Source organism: Canis lupus, chromosome 24 (assembly GCF_048164855.1).
Source record: "Canis lupus baileyi chromosome 24, mCanLup2.hap1, whole genome shotgun sequence".
Lineage (NCBI taxonomy): Eukaryota > Metazoa > Chordata > Mammalia > Carnivora > Canidae > Canis > Canis lupus.
In genome coordinates, this window is record NC_132861.1 from 12098297 (window position 1) to 12114163 (window position 15867).

Here is a 15867-nt window from a genome sequence, read left to right on the forward strand (position 1 = left end):
GGTAATTTGTATAACACTGCAAATAATAGCAAAAAATGGTGAAAATCTAAGTGCTCAAAGGAGAGGAGTAGCTTATTCTAGTTTATCAGTATGATTAAATGTTTTAAAACTGTTACATGAAAATTGTGGAAAGTTTTTTTTTTTTTTTTGATATATGGAAAGAGGAAAGAAGTAGACTTTTTCTTTCCATAGATGTGCAGAATGGGCAATGATTGAAAATGGTTATGGCACCTGTTGGTCCAGAGCACATTCACTGGGACAACAGGTGCTCAGTAACTGTGCTCTTTCCCTTCCTATACGCATCTATCTAAATCTTAGTCATCCTACAGAGTCCATCTCAGACAGCCCCTCCTCCATGGAGCTTTGATGATAAGCTCCTGGAGGACACAAGTAAGTCCTAGTTATCACTGATCAGTATATAGCACTAGGTCAAGCTACTCACATGATGCCTTTGTGAAAATCAGAAAAAAGTGCTCCTTCCTCTGAGTGGCAGCAGCCACATGCTGGGGCACAGGGCTTGGTGAGTGGCTGCATGGTGGATGCGTGTCAATCTCCACTAAGAGGGATGCCCCATTACAGGATCCTACCATCCACGGTTACTGCCTAGCCTGTGCTTCATACATATGAGGTGTTCAATATTTGTTGAATGAATGAATGGACTGAGATTAAGGGGGAAAAAAGTCCTTCTTGGTTTTTCTTGTAGATGTTCCAGTTTTAACCAAACTCTTTCACAAAGTCCCAGTTTACTGATCTTTAAAATGGGGTGAATAGGCCAGAGTCATTAAGATCTGGACCAGCACCAGCTGCAAAACATTATGACTCTGTGCTGCTATATACAAAGCGCCTAGGACCCTGTTAAATGAATGAATCATTCTCCACAACTGCTTAGTACCTTGGCTAGGTGTGCTGTAATAATACATTGGTCTTTGTCCTTGGTTCCTGGCAGAGCTCCTAAAAGCCTTTGAATTTCCAGAGAGGAGTATCTTTTGTTATCCATCAGAAGTCCTAATCACACCTGAGCTTATGCTAATAAGGTGATTAAGGTTAGGGCTCCTACACAGGAGCCCCTCAGGATGGGGCTGGCCCCTGGAAACACAAGGTGGCTTGAGGCTTAGAACTTTCAGCTCCACTCACTGATCTCCAGGGAAAAGGGAAGCTGGAGCCTGGGTTATAAACAAAGGATCTCGAGAGCTTCCAGGTTGGTAATCACTCAAGGAGCTGGCAAGGTAACACATCTGGAGGGGACATGGAAGCTCCTGCTTCCCATACTCCTGCTGCCCATACTCATGCTATGCAAGTCTTACATGTGGCTGTTCTTGAGTTGCATCCTTTCTAATACACGTAAGTCAAGTGTTTTTCTGAGTTCTATCTGTCATTCTGATGAATGACTGGACCTGAGGAAGGGGTTGTGGGAACCCCTGGATTTGAGGCCAGTTGTTCAGAACTACTGGTATTGGAGACTTGGTCATTACCATTGAAAAATCTCCCACATACCTGATGTCAGAAAACATCACTCATTAGGGGATGGTCTCAAAGTTTACTTGTAAATCAACCGCCAGCAAGTTCTACTTAAAAACTATTATAATCAGGATTCTCCATCAGTGTGGGATAACACATGTCAAAATCTCTGATCGAGGTACTATTCAGTTTATACAGCTTCTAGAAGATTCTGTTGTAGCTCCATGAGACATGTCACAATTGGGAATGTATTGTAAATATGAAATGTGTCAGCAAACACATCAGGGGATTAGTTTCTGTGGTTGGCTCCCGAAAGCCCATCTAACCAGCTGGGAGCAGACACAGAGTCAGACAGCTCTAGGCTGACTGGCCAAGGTGAAGAAAGGAGGAGGGTATTCCCTTCCTTTATCTGGGAGTCAGGCCAACTCTAGGTGTAATTTCAGAGCTGGTGGAATTTGTCCTCTGCATCTTTCCTTTTTGTCCCCTTTCCCTTCCTACCTGGGCTTCTCTCCCAAGGCTCTCCTGCTGCCCAAAGACCTCCACTGGGGGACCCCACCCTCCCAGGACTACCCCAAATTCCCTAGTGTCCCCCTTCCCTTGTCCGTGACCCAAATCAAAATCCCCATTCCTTCAATGTAGTTCATTGGTTCTCAAATTTCTGGCTAGATGCTTAAAAGCCTTTGATTGCATTTATTCCCACCAGGGATGTAAACAACTGATGTGTACTCAGGAGGAGATACTGATAGAATTCAGAGTTTGAGAATGAAAAGCTTGAGCAGGAATTTTTAGATTGGGGCGCAGGCCAGCCCTTTCTGGGATCTGCAGTAAGTGCTCCTAAACCATTCTGATTGTTTGCAGCTTCTTCCTCTTCCATGTCTGAATTCACAACATGTAGAAATTCCAGCTGACGCCCCTCTGCTCTGCTGCCCCTCATGGCCCCCCAGGGCCCCCGGCTCCAGTGACCCGCATCTAATTCTGCAGACAGGGTGTAAGTAAGGGAGGGCTGCTGGTAAAGAGATAGGATTGCCAATCTCTCTAAATGATCATTTCAAAGTCATCTTTATAAGCTTAATTCTCTTTTCCCTTCAGGGGTGGTCCTTGCTGGCCAAGATAGGAGAATTTGTGGACTTTACAGTTCATAGTAGATCCTCACAGTGCAAGGTCCATCTTCTTCCACAGATGCAGTCTCTGCAGTCTCTGCAGGCTCAGGAACTTACTGCTAAAGCATCCACTGGGCTGAGTATTCAGTGGAATGGCCCGGGCCCTGCTATTGCCAATGCCTTCTGCCCCTGCCCCCCACTTCACCCCACAGTTTATTCACTTGGCAGATGATTCTTGGTTCTATTCTTAGCACTAGGGAAGACATCGAATAAGACTTAAATACAAAAACTCAGTGTAATCCTTGTGTGGTTCCTGCTGCATTCAGAAGCTTCAGGAACAGATGAAGGGAGGTGGCACTGTATAGGGCACAGCCTATCTAGTTGGATCAGGGTGCACACTCCAGATCCAAAGCTTATCCATGGGGGTGCAGACATCTCTCTGGGGAGGAATTCAGGTGACAATGGAAGCCTTTGTCCTCTATTTTCGGATTCAAGGTGCTACACACCAAATAGTTATGAGACTCTCCTTTATAGGCTGCTTTGTCAGCATTATCCTCTGTAATCGACTTTCCTTGTTATGAAGGGGAACCTGAGGGACAGAGAGGTTAGCCAACCCGCTCTACCTGAACTTGCGTCATTAGCCTGCAAAGCTCATGCTCAGAGCCGTTAAGTCTCAGAACAATCTAAAAACTCATGGGTTTCGAGAAACATGCCCATTGTGAGCTCCTCTCACAAACTTTTCCATTGCTGCTCCTGGAAAGCCTCCCTCAGGAAACCTACATATGTGCTCACACACGGCGGCTCCTCCTCAGGGAACGGCTATGGGCAGAAGCCTCTGCAGCTGGATGGTCTCCCTACCCAGGATCCCACACAGGTGAGGCTGGGAAGGAGGAACTGTTCTTTACTGCTTTCCCACCAGGGCCTGGTCTTCCTAAGGGGAGAGAAGCCCACTGTGGACCCACCTCAATGACAAAAGAAGTCGCAAAACTCACAGAGAAGAACAACCCTCAATTTTAAAGAAGGGAAAAAAATAGAGGTGGGGGGGCAGAGGGGACACAGTATTTGGAAATCACTATGCAAGCCACTGCACATGTGCCCCAGGAAGTCTGGTCTTCAGATTCAAGGCCTAGTTTCATGGCTGGCCTGAAGCAAAAGGTGCTGGGCCACCTGTCAAGGATGGCTGGGTCTGTTCAAGTCCCTTCACTCATGAAGGGAGCCACACCCACACTTGATGGGCTGCCCATGGGACCACAGTGGATGGAGGAGAAATGTTCTCTGTAAAGAGAAGAGAGCAGGCCAGCAGGGGATAGGCCATGCTAATTTCACCTTTGCTGATCAATTCCTGGGGGAAACAGAGGAACAGATCCTCAAGAGGCAAATGGGATCAAGAAGTTGGAACATGGAAAATACGTGGTCTGATCTTTGGCCTAGAGGTAAAAGCCCATCCATCTCTAGGACACCCCCTGTCTGGGGGTGTCATCCTATCATCTACAAGGTCTCTGATGGTTCAGACTGAGCTATACCACCAAAGTCTAGGAGTTTCGACATGAACCCTAGCATGTTTAATTCATCCAGGCTTATGTTTCTGATCTCATTCTGTATCACAGAGTGTTTCATGGCAAAGTATACAGGAGCAGGAAGCCTTGGGATATCTGCAGAGAGCACCTCACGTTACCCAGCAAAGCTGTACTGCTTCCTTTCGGAGCTCTGTCTGCCCCAGGGGTACCTAGATGGAGGGCTGCTTGTCACAGCACACCACGTAGCCGGATATGTGTGCTCCCACCTGTGAAGAGCGGAGTCGAGGCCAAATTATTTCCACTGTGAACTGTTTGGAAGCTGTCTTTACAATACCAGAGATATAAAAATTATGGCTCCCTGTAAGACTACAACAACCCACCACTGTGCAGGGTAACATACTTCATTTGTCCAGGAAGCTTTGTCCTGGCTGATTACATGAGACATAATTGCTTTTGTTACACATTCATAAGTATCAGGAAAAGACATTCTTTATGTCCCTCATTTTCAATGCCCTACTTACCAACTTCATCCCTGATGTTTGCAAGTTCGATTGACAGCTCTTTTTCTTTCACAAGGGCACTTTCACTCTGAAAAAACAAAACGGATACCAAGAGTCCCCTAGTTTTATGCTAGATAAGCACTTTCACATGTTTAGTTAATGAATCATATTAAACAAATATTTATAAGTCTAGCCTTTAAGAAGGTAATTTTTTCATTATAGAAAAACAGAAAAAAATTGCAAAACAATGTATGACTCATTCATTTGTATCACATTCAAATCACAAATTTTGCAATGTAATAATAGTGTTATCCATGGTTGTGCTTTTCTCTGATTGTATTCTTGTATACCTCGTCCTACAAAACTTCTTTGCACGCCTCTGCCATGCACACCTGGTATGTATTATCATACACTGTTAATCATTATTGCTATTTTGAGATTTTTGATCATGAAAACCTCCATGCCATATTTCTCCTAAGGGGCAAATGCTTATTTTACCAACTGTGCCTTACACTTACCCTTTCTTCAGTACATACATGGTTGGCTGCCTAACAAATAATGAGCAGAAGACTTAACACGAAACATTTTTCTCTGGAGGAGACCAACACCAAACCTTAAGGTTTCCAAGGTTTTTTGTCCACTGTCTACATCACCAGAAGAAACAAGAGAGAAGTCCCACTGGAAGTGCTATAAAGTACAAAGGATACCATCTGTAATTAAATGATTGCTAAGTTGTTTTCAAATCATATGTCTTCTCTGACATAAAACAGGAGTACCAAAGACATGCTGAATTTGTAATCTGGGTTACAGAGTCACCAGAAATAGTGACATTTGTTATGCTTTCATTGTTACTAATTATAACGAGGAAAGGTGTGCTATATAAATCCTCTTCACATTAGAGATACCAAAAATGTAGGCCTTCACAGAAGGTCTCTTCCCTCTGCAGAATGTAGTCCCAGAGCAAACATTTCCGAAAAGGGAATGAAGCTAAAATGTGAACCAGATATCTAGTGTGAATATCACCAGGGTCTTGTGAAAGTTCTTTCTTAACCTCTTTTGACTCTGATTTCAGCACCTCCAAAGAACCCGTGCCAAATGAAAATAGGCAGCTGGTACAATCTTGTGCTTGTGCCTGCTATGTATAGATCTGGGTAACACATGTACTACTTTGGGTTGATGGGATGGACAGTCTCAAGTCATCCAGAGGGTATTTGCTATGTATTCAATGTCATAATTTCATACTACCTAAGTAAAACTCTACTTGCATAATAAACTGAGAGCTCTTATAGTCACAGGCATCAGTAATTCTTAGCTCATGGTTCTTTTAAGAATAATGTAGTAATAATATATCCTTTGAGGGACAGTGGCCCCCCCTTTTATTCATGAAGCTTACTCCTTCCATCCCATAGTATCTTTGCCTTCCTTGAATTTGAAGGCTAGAATCACACCTGAGAGTAGATATTTTCCTAATCACTAAGCAATGCTGTCTCTAGGCCACGCCCGCTGCACAGGGTCATAATGAGGGCTAAGAAAATTAATATATGCAAAGTAGTTACAACAGTGCCTGGCACTTAGAAGTTCTGTATAAATATTAGTTGTTATTATAACTCTGTTGTTTTCCTTTCATTTAATTTGCAACTAGATAACATCCTATAGATCCTAAGGGCTTCTCCATATAAAGGATCTAAATGTGTTTAGAACTGGCGTATTCTTATGTTCCATTTTTTTTGTTTTTGTTTTTTGTTTTGTTTTGCTTTTTAAAATACATTCCTGGGGTGCCTGGGTGGCTCAGTTGGTTAAGCATCTGACTATTGATTTTGGCTTAGGTCATGATCTCGGGGTCCCGGGATTAAGCCCTGTGTGGGGCTCTGTGCTCAGTGGAGAGTCTGCTTGTCTCTCTCCCTCTGGTCCTCCCCCAACTCATGCTCTCGCTCTCAAATTAAAAAACAAACAAACAAACAAACAAAAACCTTCTTGGCTCTGCCCTGATTCTAGAATAGTTTGAAGTCTGGTTAACAGGGAAAGAGTTCTAATCAGACAGATCACAAGGATTTTCTATGCTTGTTCTAAACATGGCATAATGTGGCCAGCTGACATTCAACTTGTTACTACAAATTAAGAAAATCTGGTATTCCATAGAGGGTAAATTTCAGTATTTACCTTGAAATAATCTTTTTTCTAAAAAATGTGGAATGCATCACAGATTTGTGTGTCATCCTTGCTCAGGGGCCATGATACTCTTTATACCTGAAATAAACTAGTGAAAAAATTAACTTGTTTCTACTACCAAGAATAATTTTTGGGGATGCCTAAATGGCTCAGTCAGTACAGCATGCAACTCTTGATCCTGAGGTTGTGAGTTCGAGCCCTATGCTGGGTGTAGAGATTACTTAAAAAAATAAAATCTTTAAAGAAAAGAAATGTTTTTAATCCTCAGTCCCTAAGTACAGCCAGAGAACTGAAATAAAGCTGACACTTGAAACAACACAGGTTTGAACTGCGTGAGTCCATTTCTACTCAATTTTTTTCCAATAAATTCAGTACAGTACTGTACATGTATTTTCTCTTCCTTGTGATTTTTAATTTATTTTAATTAAAAAATTATTTATTGAAAGAGAGAGAGAGAACATGGACACGTGTATAAGGGGGTAGGAAGGGCAAAGAGAGAGGGAGAGAATCCTCAAGCTAACTTTCCACATAGCGTGGATCCTGAGGCAGGGCTCCATCTCATGATCCTGAGACCCTGACCTGAGCAGAAATCAAGAGATGGACACTCAACCAACTGAACCACCTATGTGCCCATTCCTTGTGAGTTTTTAAACAATACTTTCTTTTCCCTAGTTTATTATAAGAATAGAGTCAGAATACATATAACAAGCAAAATATGTGTTAATTAACTGTTCCTGGTAAGGCTTCTGGTCAACAGTGGGTTATTACTAGCTAAGTTTTTGGGAAGTCAAAAGTTATACATGGATTTTTGGCTGTGCAGGAGTCAATACCCCTAATCCCTGCATTCTTCAAGGGTTAACTGTACTGTATTTATCAGTTCCCTGATAGCATTATTAAAGTATTCACAGTGAGAGTGCTGATAGATACAAAGACTTAGATGAGGTTCAGCAGTGAACAACCAGAATTCAACAAAATGCAACAAACCAACCCTAATTTCTTTTTTTTTTTTTTTTCCAATTCTAATTTCTAACATGAACCAATGCTTCCCTCAGTTCCCAACAGTAGCCACCCCCCACACTACCCCACCAGGAAAGCCCTGGGAGGATGTTAAAGTGTCCTGGCCAGCGATCTCCCAAATTACAATAGATCATCCTACACTTTGCAGCCACAGGAGAATAAGACCTTGCAGGAAGGAGTGGCTTGGAGCTCTAGTAAGGACAGGCCTCAGCTGGAGACAACGGTTGAGATTGTGGTCCACCTTCACACTTGAATCACTCTGGTGAAAAAGCTAACACAGATACTGACAGCCAGGCCTACCCCTCCCATCTTCGCTTTAGGAGAAATACAAGGACAGAATAAAAGAACCAAGAGCAGAAAGGGAGCAGATGGGAAGAGAAGAGAGGTGAAAGAGGAAATAGGAAAGGGACAGGGGAGACTATAGATCCTGTACCCTTTCCATTTTAGGAGGTAGTGATGGGGAAGGCTAAAGGAAGATAACCCAACCCCACCCTCATCATCAACCTTTTGTAACCATAGCCTTTAATACCAACCAGTTTCAAGCTGGAGTCATCAAGTGACATACTAAGGAAGGATTAGCTGCCAAAGATTAGCTACAAACCTGAAGATGTAAATATCAAGGTGAACACCTAAACTCTAGTGAGGTCTGGCTAATTACTACATTAATATTAACGTGAACCTTTCCAAACAATTCACCTATGCTAGGCACAGTGCTGGGTGAGCTCTTTACCTCACTTAGTTCTCCTAATGCCATCCAGTGGGTCCTGGGTTCTATTTCCCTGTGTGGAGGATGAGACTGGGGCTCCATGGCTAGGCAACCAGTCCCTGCACGACTGGCTGGGAAATGGCAAGCCAGAGCCCATGCTCTTTACCACCAAGCACTAACACACTGAGAGGGTCCCCCTCCTACCCATGTTTATGCAGACACAGCATCAAGATCCAAATTGCACAGATCCTCAGATGGGATATGAGCACAGAGTTTTCACATCTAACTTTGAGAGAGGCAGTGTCAGCTCCTGACTACTTTTTCAATTATAAAAAATGTCTTTGGCTGCTTTCACACCCCCTCCCACCACTGGAACTATCTCCATGGTGTTGCTTTGTTGGTTGCATGCCAGTATATTTCCAGGGTAACCTACCTGGGGCTGTAATTTCTGCTAGGGTAGCTGTTCAGCTTTCCCCATCAGCTATCCCCTAACCCCTTCTTGTGGCCTGCAAATACATTCCTCCAGAAGATGCTGGCTCAGCCCAGCACTGCTCACTAAGGTCAGCCTCTGCGGGTTGGCGACAGTCCTTCCTTCTTAAGTGCTTGTTTTTGAAATGATATCAACTCTTCTAATTTATGAATTTTCTGCATCAACAAAGTTACTTTTTGTTTCCTGCAAGCTAACCCAGAATGACGTATTAATGCTGTGTGATGGAGTGAGTCAATAAAGGGGACTGCAGGAACTCTCTTCCTTAGGGCAAGAAGTGAATCTCAATAAACCTCCCACCCTCTCCACCTGCCTCAAGGTTACCCTTCCATCCACTATGGCTCAACAGATTCCAGCAGTGATCCTGCACGGCCCAGGTTCTGTTGAACACCCAGGAGAAAGGGCGTCCCAGAGACTCCCTGTGAAAGGATGTGATGGCACTATTCCCCCTCGCTCCCCAACCTCAGCCAGTCCAGTGTGATGACATGGTGGGATGACTGAAATATGAGCAAGGCCTCCTCCGACGGCCCAGTGTGAGATCAGTGCTTCCCTACAAGAGGAATGAGTGGAAAATTTCTGACTGGTGCCAAGCACACGAGCTCCTGCTTTCACTCCAAAGGCCTAAAAATAGAACTCAGTATTAACCATCCAAACTATCCTAGTGATACAGTCCAGAAATTGCAAAGTGTAAAAGGCCATTCCTCTACAATTACTGTTTACTCTACGACGGGCTTAACTGAAATGGACCCTTGGGGAACATTCATCTAAGCCCCATACTAACAGCTGTGTCTTCTTAGCCACCTCTTTTATTTGGTCACGTACCTCTCTTTCGCACACTGAGTTCTCAGTTCTCTTTAGCCTGGTACGCTGTATTCACAGATGGAATCCAAGATGAGCTACCCCCATAAAACATCCAACTCTCCCCCTCTACCTCTAGCCCTAAACATACCATTGCAAGTCTGCTACAGCGACTTTTCCCATATGGCTCTTCATGCTAAGGTGCTCACAGACTCTGGGGGAATGCTACCTGCAATCTTTCCTAGCTACCTGGCAAAGCATACCACCTGCTAATCATTCCATTGGCTTCAAGTAATTGGATGGGCAGTCAAAGCCCCAAGGCAGCCTGCCACACTCTGTTATTTTAACATGCTTGGTCAACAGAGGTTATCTGTTCAGGTGGCTGATGTTACCCATGTGAACTTGGTGGTAATAGGAAGTGAAAATGCCACTCCTTGTTAGCATTACCTATGTGATTCTATACTTGGGCATCCACCAGCTAAGCTCTTCCTTGAATCAGAAACCAATAGAACATTCTGCTTATTACTAATGCTGAATGTTGGGGGGAATCTGAGGTGCCTTTACCCCAACTAATCCAGAAATGGGGAATTCACACAAAACAGCACATACTTAGTGCCTACTATGTGCCAGACAGACATAGCAGGCAGGATATTTCTGCCTTCTAAGAGTTTACAGTCTCCCAGAGAGTCAGTAAGTGAGTACGTAATTATAAAACACTGTGACAGAACTCAAACAAGTGGGGCTGGCTCCAGACAATTCCTGAGACTGAGGGCGAACAAGCAGGAGGAATGTGGGAGCACCCCGGGCAAAAGCCAGGAGAACTATGACACAGAACAGCACCAGAGGCTATTTCTGGGAACCTGTGTCAACCCTATCATATGGGTCCTTCTCTTTTTCCCCGCCATGTTCCTGCCTCTGGTCTGTGATTCACCAGGAAGGAGTTCTTGACTTGTAGCTCATGACAAGGAGATTGATGACAACTTCATAAAATTCACTGCATTCTGAGTGTTTTGATTAGCTCTTTCTTCCTCACCAGATTTTTCTTTAAAAAGAGGGACATACACACACATACACACATGCACCCACAAATATATACATGTAAGCCCACAGACTCCCAACTAATTTCTAACTTTTCCTATCTTTTTAGTCTGCCCTGGCATCAATGCAGATAAAAAAAAAATCAACCATGCAAGCTGGACCACCTTTTCATAGGATAGACAAAAGAACTGTAGAGGGAATTAAATAAGAAAACCAGAGAATTCTACTATTTGGAGAAACTTCCAGATCCTTTGTATTGTCAATTTCTGAAATGCAAAGTGATATACATACACGTGAAATTACAAAGAGGTTAAGGATTTTTTCGTTCTTCCAAGAAATAATACTGCTTTTCACCCATGTCTCCATAACTTCATATGGCATAACTTTGTTTTAATAGGAAAATATTTTCTTTCATATTTCAAAGTGAACCAGTACAAGGTGGCATCAACAGAACATTTAAGTCTTCGGTGTTGTTTTCATACCACGTTTTGTGAACGCTGCATTCATTTTCAATATTAATACTGTGAAGATTGGCCAGATTCATAATATAGCTTTGTGGAAATTTCCTTTGGGAGGTGGACTGACCTTTTGTTTTTCATTTCAGTTATTATGGCTCTAAGGCAGCACTGATGCCATGCTTTGACTTCTTCGATAAGTATTATTTCTTTCACATATAATTAACACAGGGCACTGTGTTTTTGTATCTGCTTTTCTACTCTGCAATAAAATTTAATATAGACTAGTCAAGGGAAAGTATCATTCACATTTAATATTCTTAAATACATGTCAGTGTCTACTTGTGTGAAAAATGAGCAAAACCATATCTTGTTTTAAAAGAAATCAGAAAGGCTAAATTTATAGTGCATAATTCTAGCCTTTTTCCTGTGCATCAGTGATTACAAAACATCTAGCTTCCTAAGACGCTGTACTTAATAAGGCAATGCCATACCCCATCTGAATTACTATAAGCAACTTAGAAAGGGCAGTCTTTGGGGGCCCAAAGTGAAGGAATGTGAATCTAAAAAAGTAATGTTGGGAAATGTTGGATCTCAGAGTAAGCAAAAGAAGGGAAAATTAGCCAGCATCATGATTTTTAATCCATTTATGTATCACCATGGAAGTATCTTGAGCTTCCTGGATTTTATCTTACACCTTCCCAAATTTATTATTGTCAGATGCCAGATGCCTGGAAGGAACAGTGAGGTGTCTTCTCCCAAACCCCACCCCTAGAAAGAATTTAAAGAAAAGATAAATAAGACCAGCCCTTGAGATCATAATCAACACATATAAGGTTAGAGCGCAGATTGCAAAGTAATTCCTAAAGGGACAGGATAGTACCTACGCCAGTAAGACAGGGTAACTAGTAGTAGAGGGAGCAAAAAAGAGCTTAGAAGAGGCAGTCACCAAGGCCAGTGACAATCAGGTAGCCTTCTCAAGTACATTTCTGTTCTGATGGAACATGGACATGTAGGCTCTGAGGCCACTGAATGCCTAAAGACCATAACTTGTTGGCTCAGATCCCATTCTCATCAAAGCTTCTTATGAAGCTGGACTTGATTCTAAAAAGAAATACACGTTTATGAGGCTTGTTATCATTTGTTGCTTGTAAGTTACATTTCTGCTTGTTAAAAAACAAGTTGGCACTCTAGTTTACATCTACTTGATTTCTCTCAATAACTCAGCGCTCCTAAGAATGATCAGCTCTGGAAGGTTAAGAGGAAGGAGTTTCTAGATGTGCAGATCTTCTGGCTTGATTTTGGACCAGCTGAGTGAACAAATAGACTTTGAAATCCATCTGGATGTCCCAAGGGCCTTCCTGGGCCACACCTTTCCTTTCAAAATACCTATAGAATGAGTCTTTCTATAGATTGCCTCTCTGTTCAAAATCCCAAGATGGATTTCTATGTCTTCTAACTCAAGTTAAAAAAAACTTGGGTCTGGCTTTCAGCCTGGAAAATATTTCCCCACACTCCCTTGTGCCTGGATTTCCCCCCGTGTTTATTATCATCTTTCATCAAACTGGCTAGAGTACCTTTACTCATGCACTCCTTGCTCAGAATTACATTCCTGCTCCTCATGTGCTCCACCCCATTCCTCAAAGTGCAGTGCATGTTCCATTTTTTCCAAGAAACCTTGCCTAAGATTCCAGCACGGATTTCTCCTTTCACTAGATTCCAGGAACAGGTATGGCCAGTACCACATGACTTCTGCTTCATTATACTTCAGTCTTGTAGTAATGTGTTAATTGCTCTATCTGTGTTATTGTTGCCTACCTCACTTTTAATTTCTCTGTGAGATGGAAGTACAACCCACCAAATAACCGGTAAAATCCACAGGGCACATTGTGCCCTTCTGACAATTCTTTGGTAGCCCCCATAATAAATATTTACAATATTTATTTATAATAAATATTGTAAATACTGTAAACCAGCAATAAATATTGTCAATGAATAGGTTTTTTTGAAAAGCTGAAAATATATAAAGCACAATCAGCTTTAAAAAACCACTTGTTCATTTAAAACATTTTTATTTATTTTATTTTTTATTTTTTTAAAGATTTTATTTATTTATTCATGAGCGACAGAGAGAGAGAGAGAGAGAGAGGGGCAGAGACACAAGCAGAGGGAGAAGCAGGCTCTATGCAGAGAGCCCCACGTGGGACTCCATCCCGGGTCTCCAGGATCATGCCCTGGGCTGCAGGCAGCGCCACCGGGGCTGCCCCATTTTTATTTATTTTATACTTTAGGCAAGATTCTATGGTTTCTCCCAGTAAATGAATGCTAAAGAAGCATCTTCAGATTTATATTTCTTAGCCCCATCTCTGAAACTATTTCTTAAAAGTATCTTCAGTTGCCCCACGACTCTTTTCAGGACATCTTTAAGCTGCACTATAATCAAACATGTTTTAACATTTCAAAATTGAGTTCTCAAAATAATTTATTTTGTATTCATATAAAGTTTGGAGGAAATCTTTCTTTCTTTCTTTCTTTCTTTCTTTCTTTCTTTCTTTCTTTCTTTCTTTCTTTCTTTCTTTCTCCTTCTCTCTCCCTGTCTCTCTCTCTCTCTCTCTCTCTCTCTCTCTGCTTTCTTAAGGTTTATTAAGCCTGGTCCAAAGTAAGCAAGAACAACTTTATCAACAATTTTTTCAGGCCTCTTTCAAATGTGATGCTGGGATTGTTAGAGCTAATTAACAGATCTATGGATTTTACTGTGGGATTTAAAGGAGCTAGATACTGGAGTGGAATCCCATAATAGCCTCAGCATCCAACTCCAGGCCCAATAGGTAACCACTGAATAAACAAATGATTTTAGCATACTGCCTGTGAAGGTATCCTTACTAGCAGTCGACTAAATAAAATAATGACTTTTTTAATTTTAAAAAAGAGGGGATCCCTGGGTGGCTCAGCGGTTTCGCGCCTGCCTTTGGCCCAGGGCGCGATCTCCCGGGATCGAGTCCCGCGTCAGGCTCCTGGCATGGAGCCTGCTTCTCCCTCTCCTCTGCCTGTGTCTCTGCCTCTCTCTCTCTCTATGTCTATCATAAATAAATAAAAATAAGTTTAAAAAAATTTTTTTAAAAAGAAAACCCTCAATTCCTAAAATGAGCACCTATGCATATATAGTTCCAAAACCTCCCGTGGGGATATCACTCTGAACTACGGCAAAGGAAAGTCAAGAAATGTGGTGTACACGTAATGAGAAAGTTGACAGATGCAGTTTTTTAGTTTTCATCAGAGGAGGATCATTTGTATTAAGTTTGAAGTTTCAAAGCTAACACATTTAAAAGTTACTGAAACAAAAAACAAACAAACAAACAAAAGTTACTGAAATATCACACTGCTGAAGAGAAGACATACTATTTAATTGTCTACCCAAATCTCCAAGGTAAAGAATAATACAGGGATAATTATTTTCAAGAACTTGATTTGAAACAAAAAAAGGAGGACAGGTTCACTGTAAACTACATTTTCTCAAAGAAGGCTTGCAGATTATAGCTTCTATTTCTGAAACTTTTGTACCATGACTTAGGAATATGAACATTATGATACTGTGGGACATGCAGCACATGCTTTCCTTTTATTAAAACTATCATGACAAAGCTTCCTTCAACACTTTTTTGTGGCCACTTCTCTGGAAAAGGGGCTTAATCACTTCAGTTTTGGCTTTGCTGACAACTGCAAATGTCCTTTACTTCTATTTGTTAAGAGCTCATAGCTCATACATGTGTATATAAATATTTTAGTTCATCCTCATGGTAGTAAAAGCAAAACTCACTGAAATAGTTACTCCTATGGGAACAAAAGTACCAGCTAACTTTTAAAATATCAGTCTAATTTTCCTAGGTCAAAGTTCATAAACAGAAATGATAACAAAGATGTTCCCAAGTGACCTCCTTGTAATGAGTTTTATATTAAGCTATTTGTTTTCCTTCACCTGGTCACACACTAGACCTCAAGCTATCTACACAGCCGATGCCCACATGGGTAGAGAAGATGCAATCTCAACCCCTTATTAAATTCCATTTCATGCATCTCGGAGAAATCCAAATGTATGTGAGAAAAAAACATTACAGAGATGAGATTTCTTGCCAACATATTTCTAGTAGTGAAATTAGCAGCATCCCCCACCCTCTCTGTCAGCTCACAGGCGAATGTCCAAAGCAAAAAAAGGCTTTGTGTTGGAATTGTCCTACAGTTCTCACTTGCTCCCGCTCTATTCTCAGGTCCCTGCCTGTGAATTTTCCTTCCAGTGAGGACTTGAACACACCCTCTGATTCTGGAGCTCCTTAACGCTTCGCCTCTATGTTTGTTATTCATCCCTACGTGATGCAAAGACGTACAGCGAGGACAACTGTACTGGTGTTTTCTTCTCTGACCTTAAGAATATAAATACAAGGATGGATGCTGTTTGTTTAAAAAAAAAAAAAAAGAGTGGTAAACTTTCAAAGTTAGCAGCTGGCCAAGAGAAGCATGTCTAGCTAATCTAAATTCCCCACTGGAACGTCTTAGATTTCACAGGTACATTAAAATGCATTAGGAATTTCCAAGCGTTTCTTGGCAGTCTGGATTTCAAGATGTTT

At 41.8% G+C, this 15867-nt stretch overlaps 1 protein-coding gene and 1 pseudogene across 11 annotated transcripts in view; both read right to left on the bottom strand.

Annotated features, from left to right (window-relative positions):
* Positions 1 to 15867, bottom strand: part of MTUS2 (microtubule associated scaffold protein 2) — a 588550-nt gene that overhangs the window by 53994 nt on the left and 518689 nt on the right. For all 11 annotated transcript variants that reach the window (XR_012016248.1, XM_072795621.1, XM_072795619.1 and 8 more), the window contains one exon: positions 4597 to 4663. Coding sequence is in view for 10 of the 11 variants with exons in the window: in XM_072795621.1 (XP_072651722.1) it covers positions 4597 to 4663 (67 nt within the window). In the remaining variant the exon portion in view is untranslated. The remainder of the gene's footprint in view (positions 1 to 4596; positions 4664 to 15867) is intronic.
* LOC140616687 (U6 spliceosomal RNA) lies at positions 6757 to 6857 on the bottom strand (annotated as a pseudogene).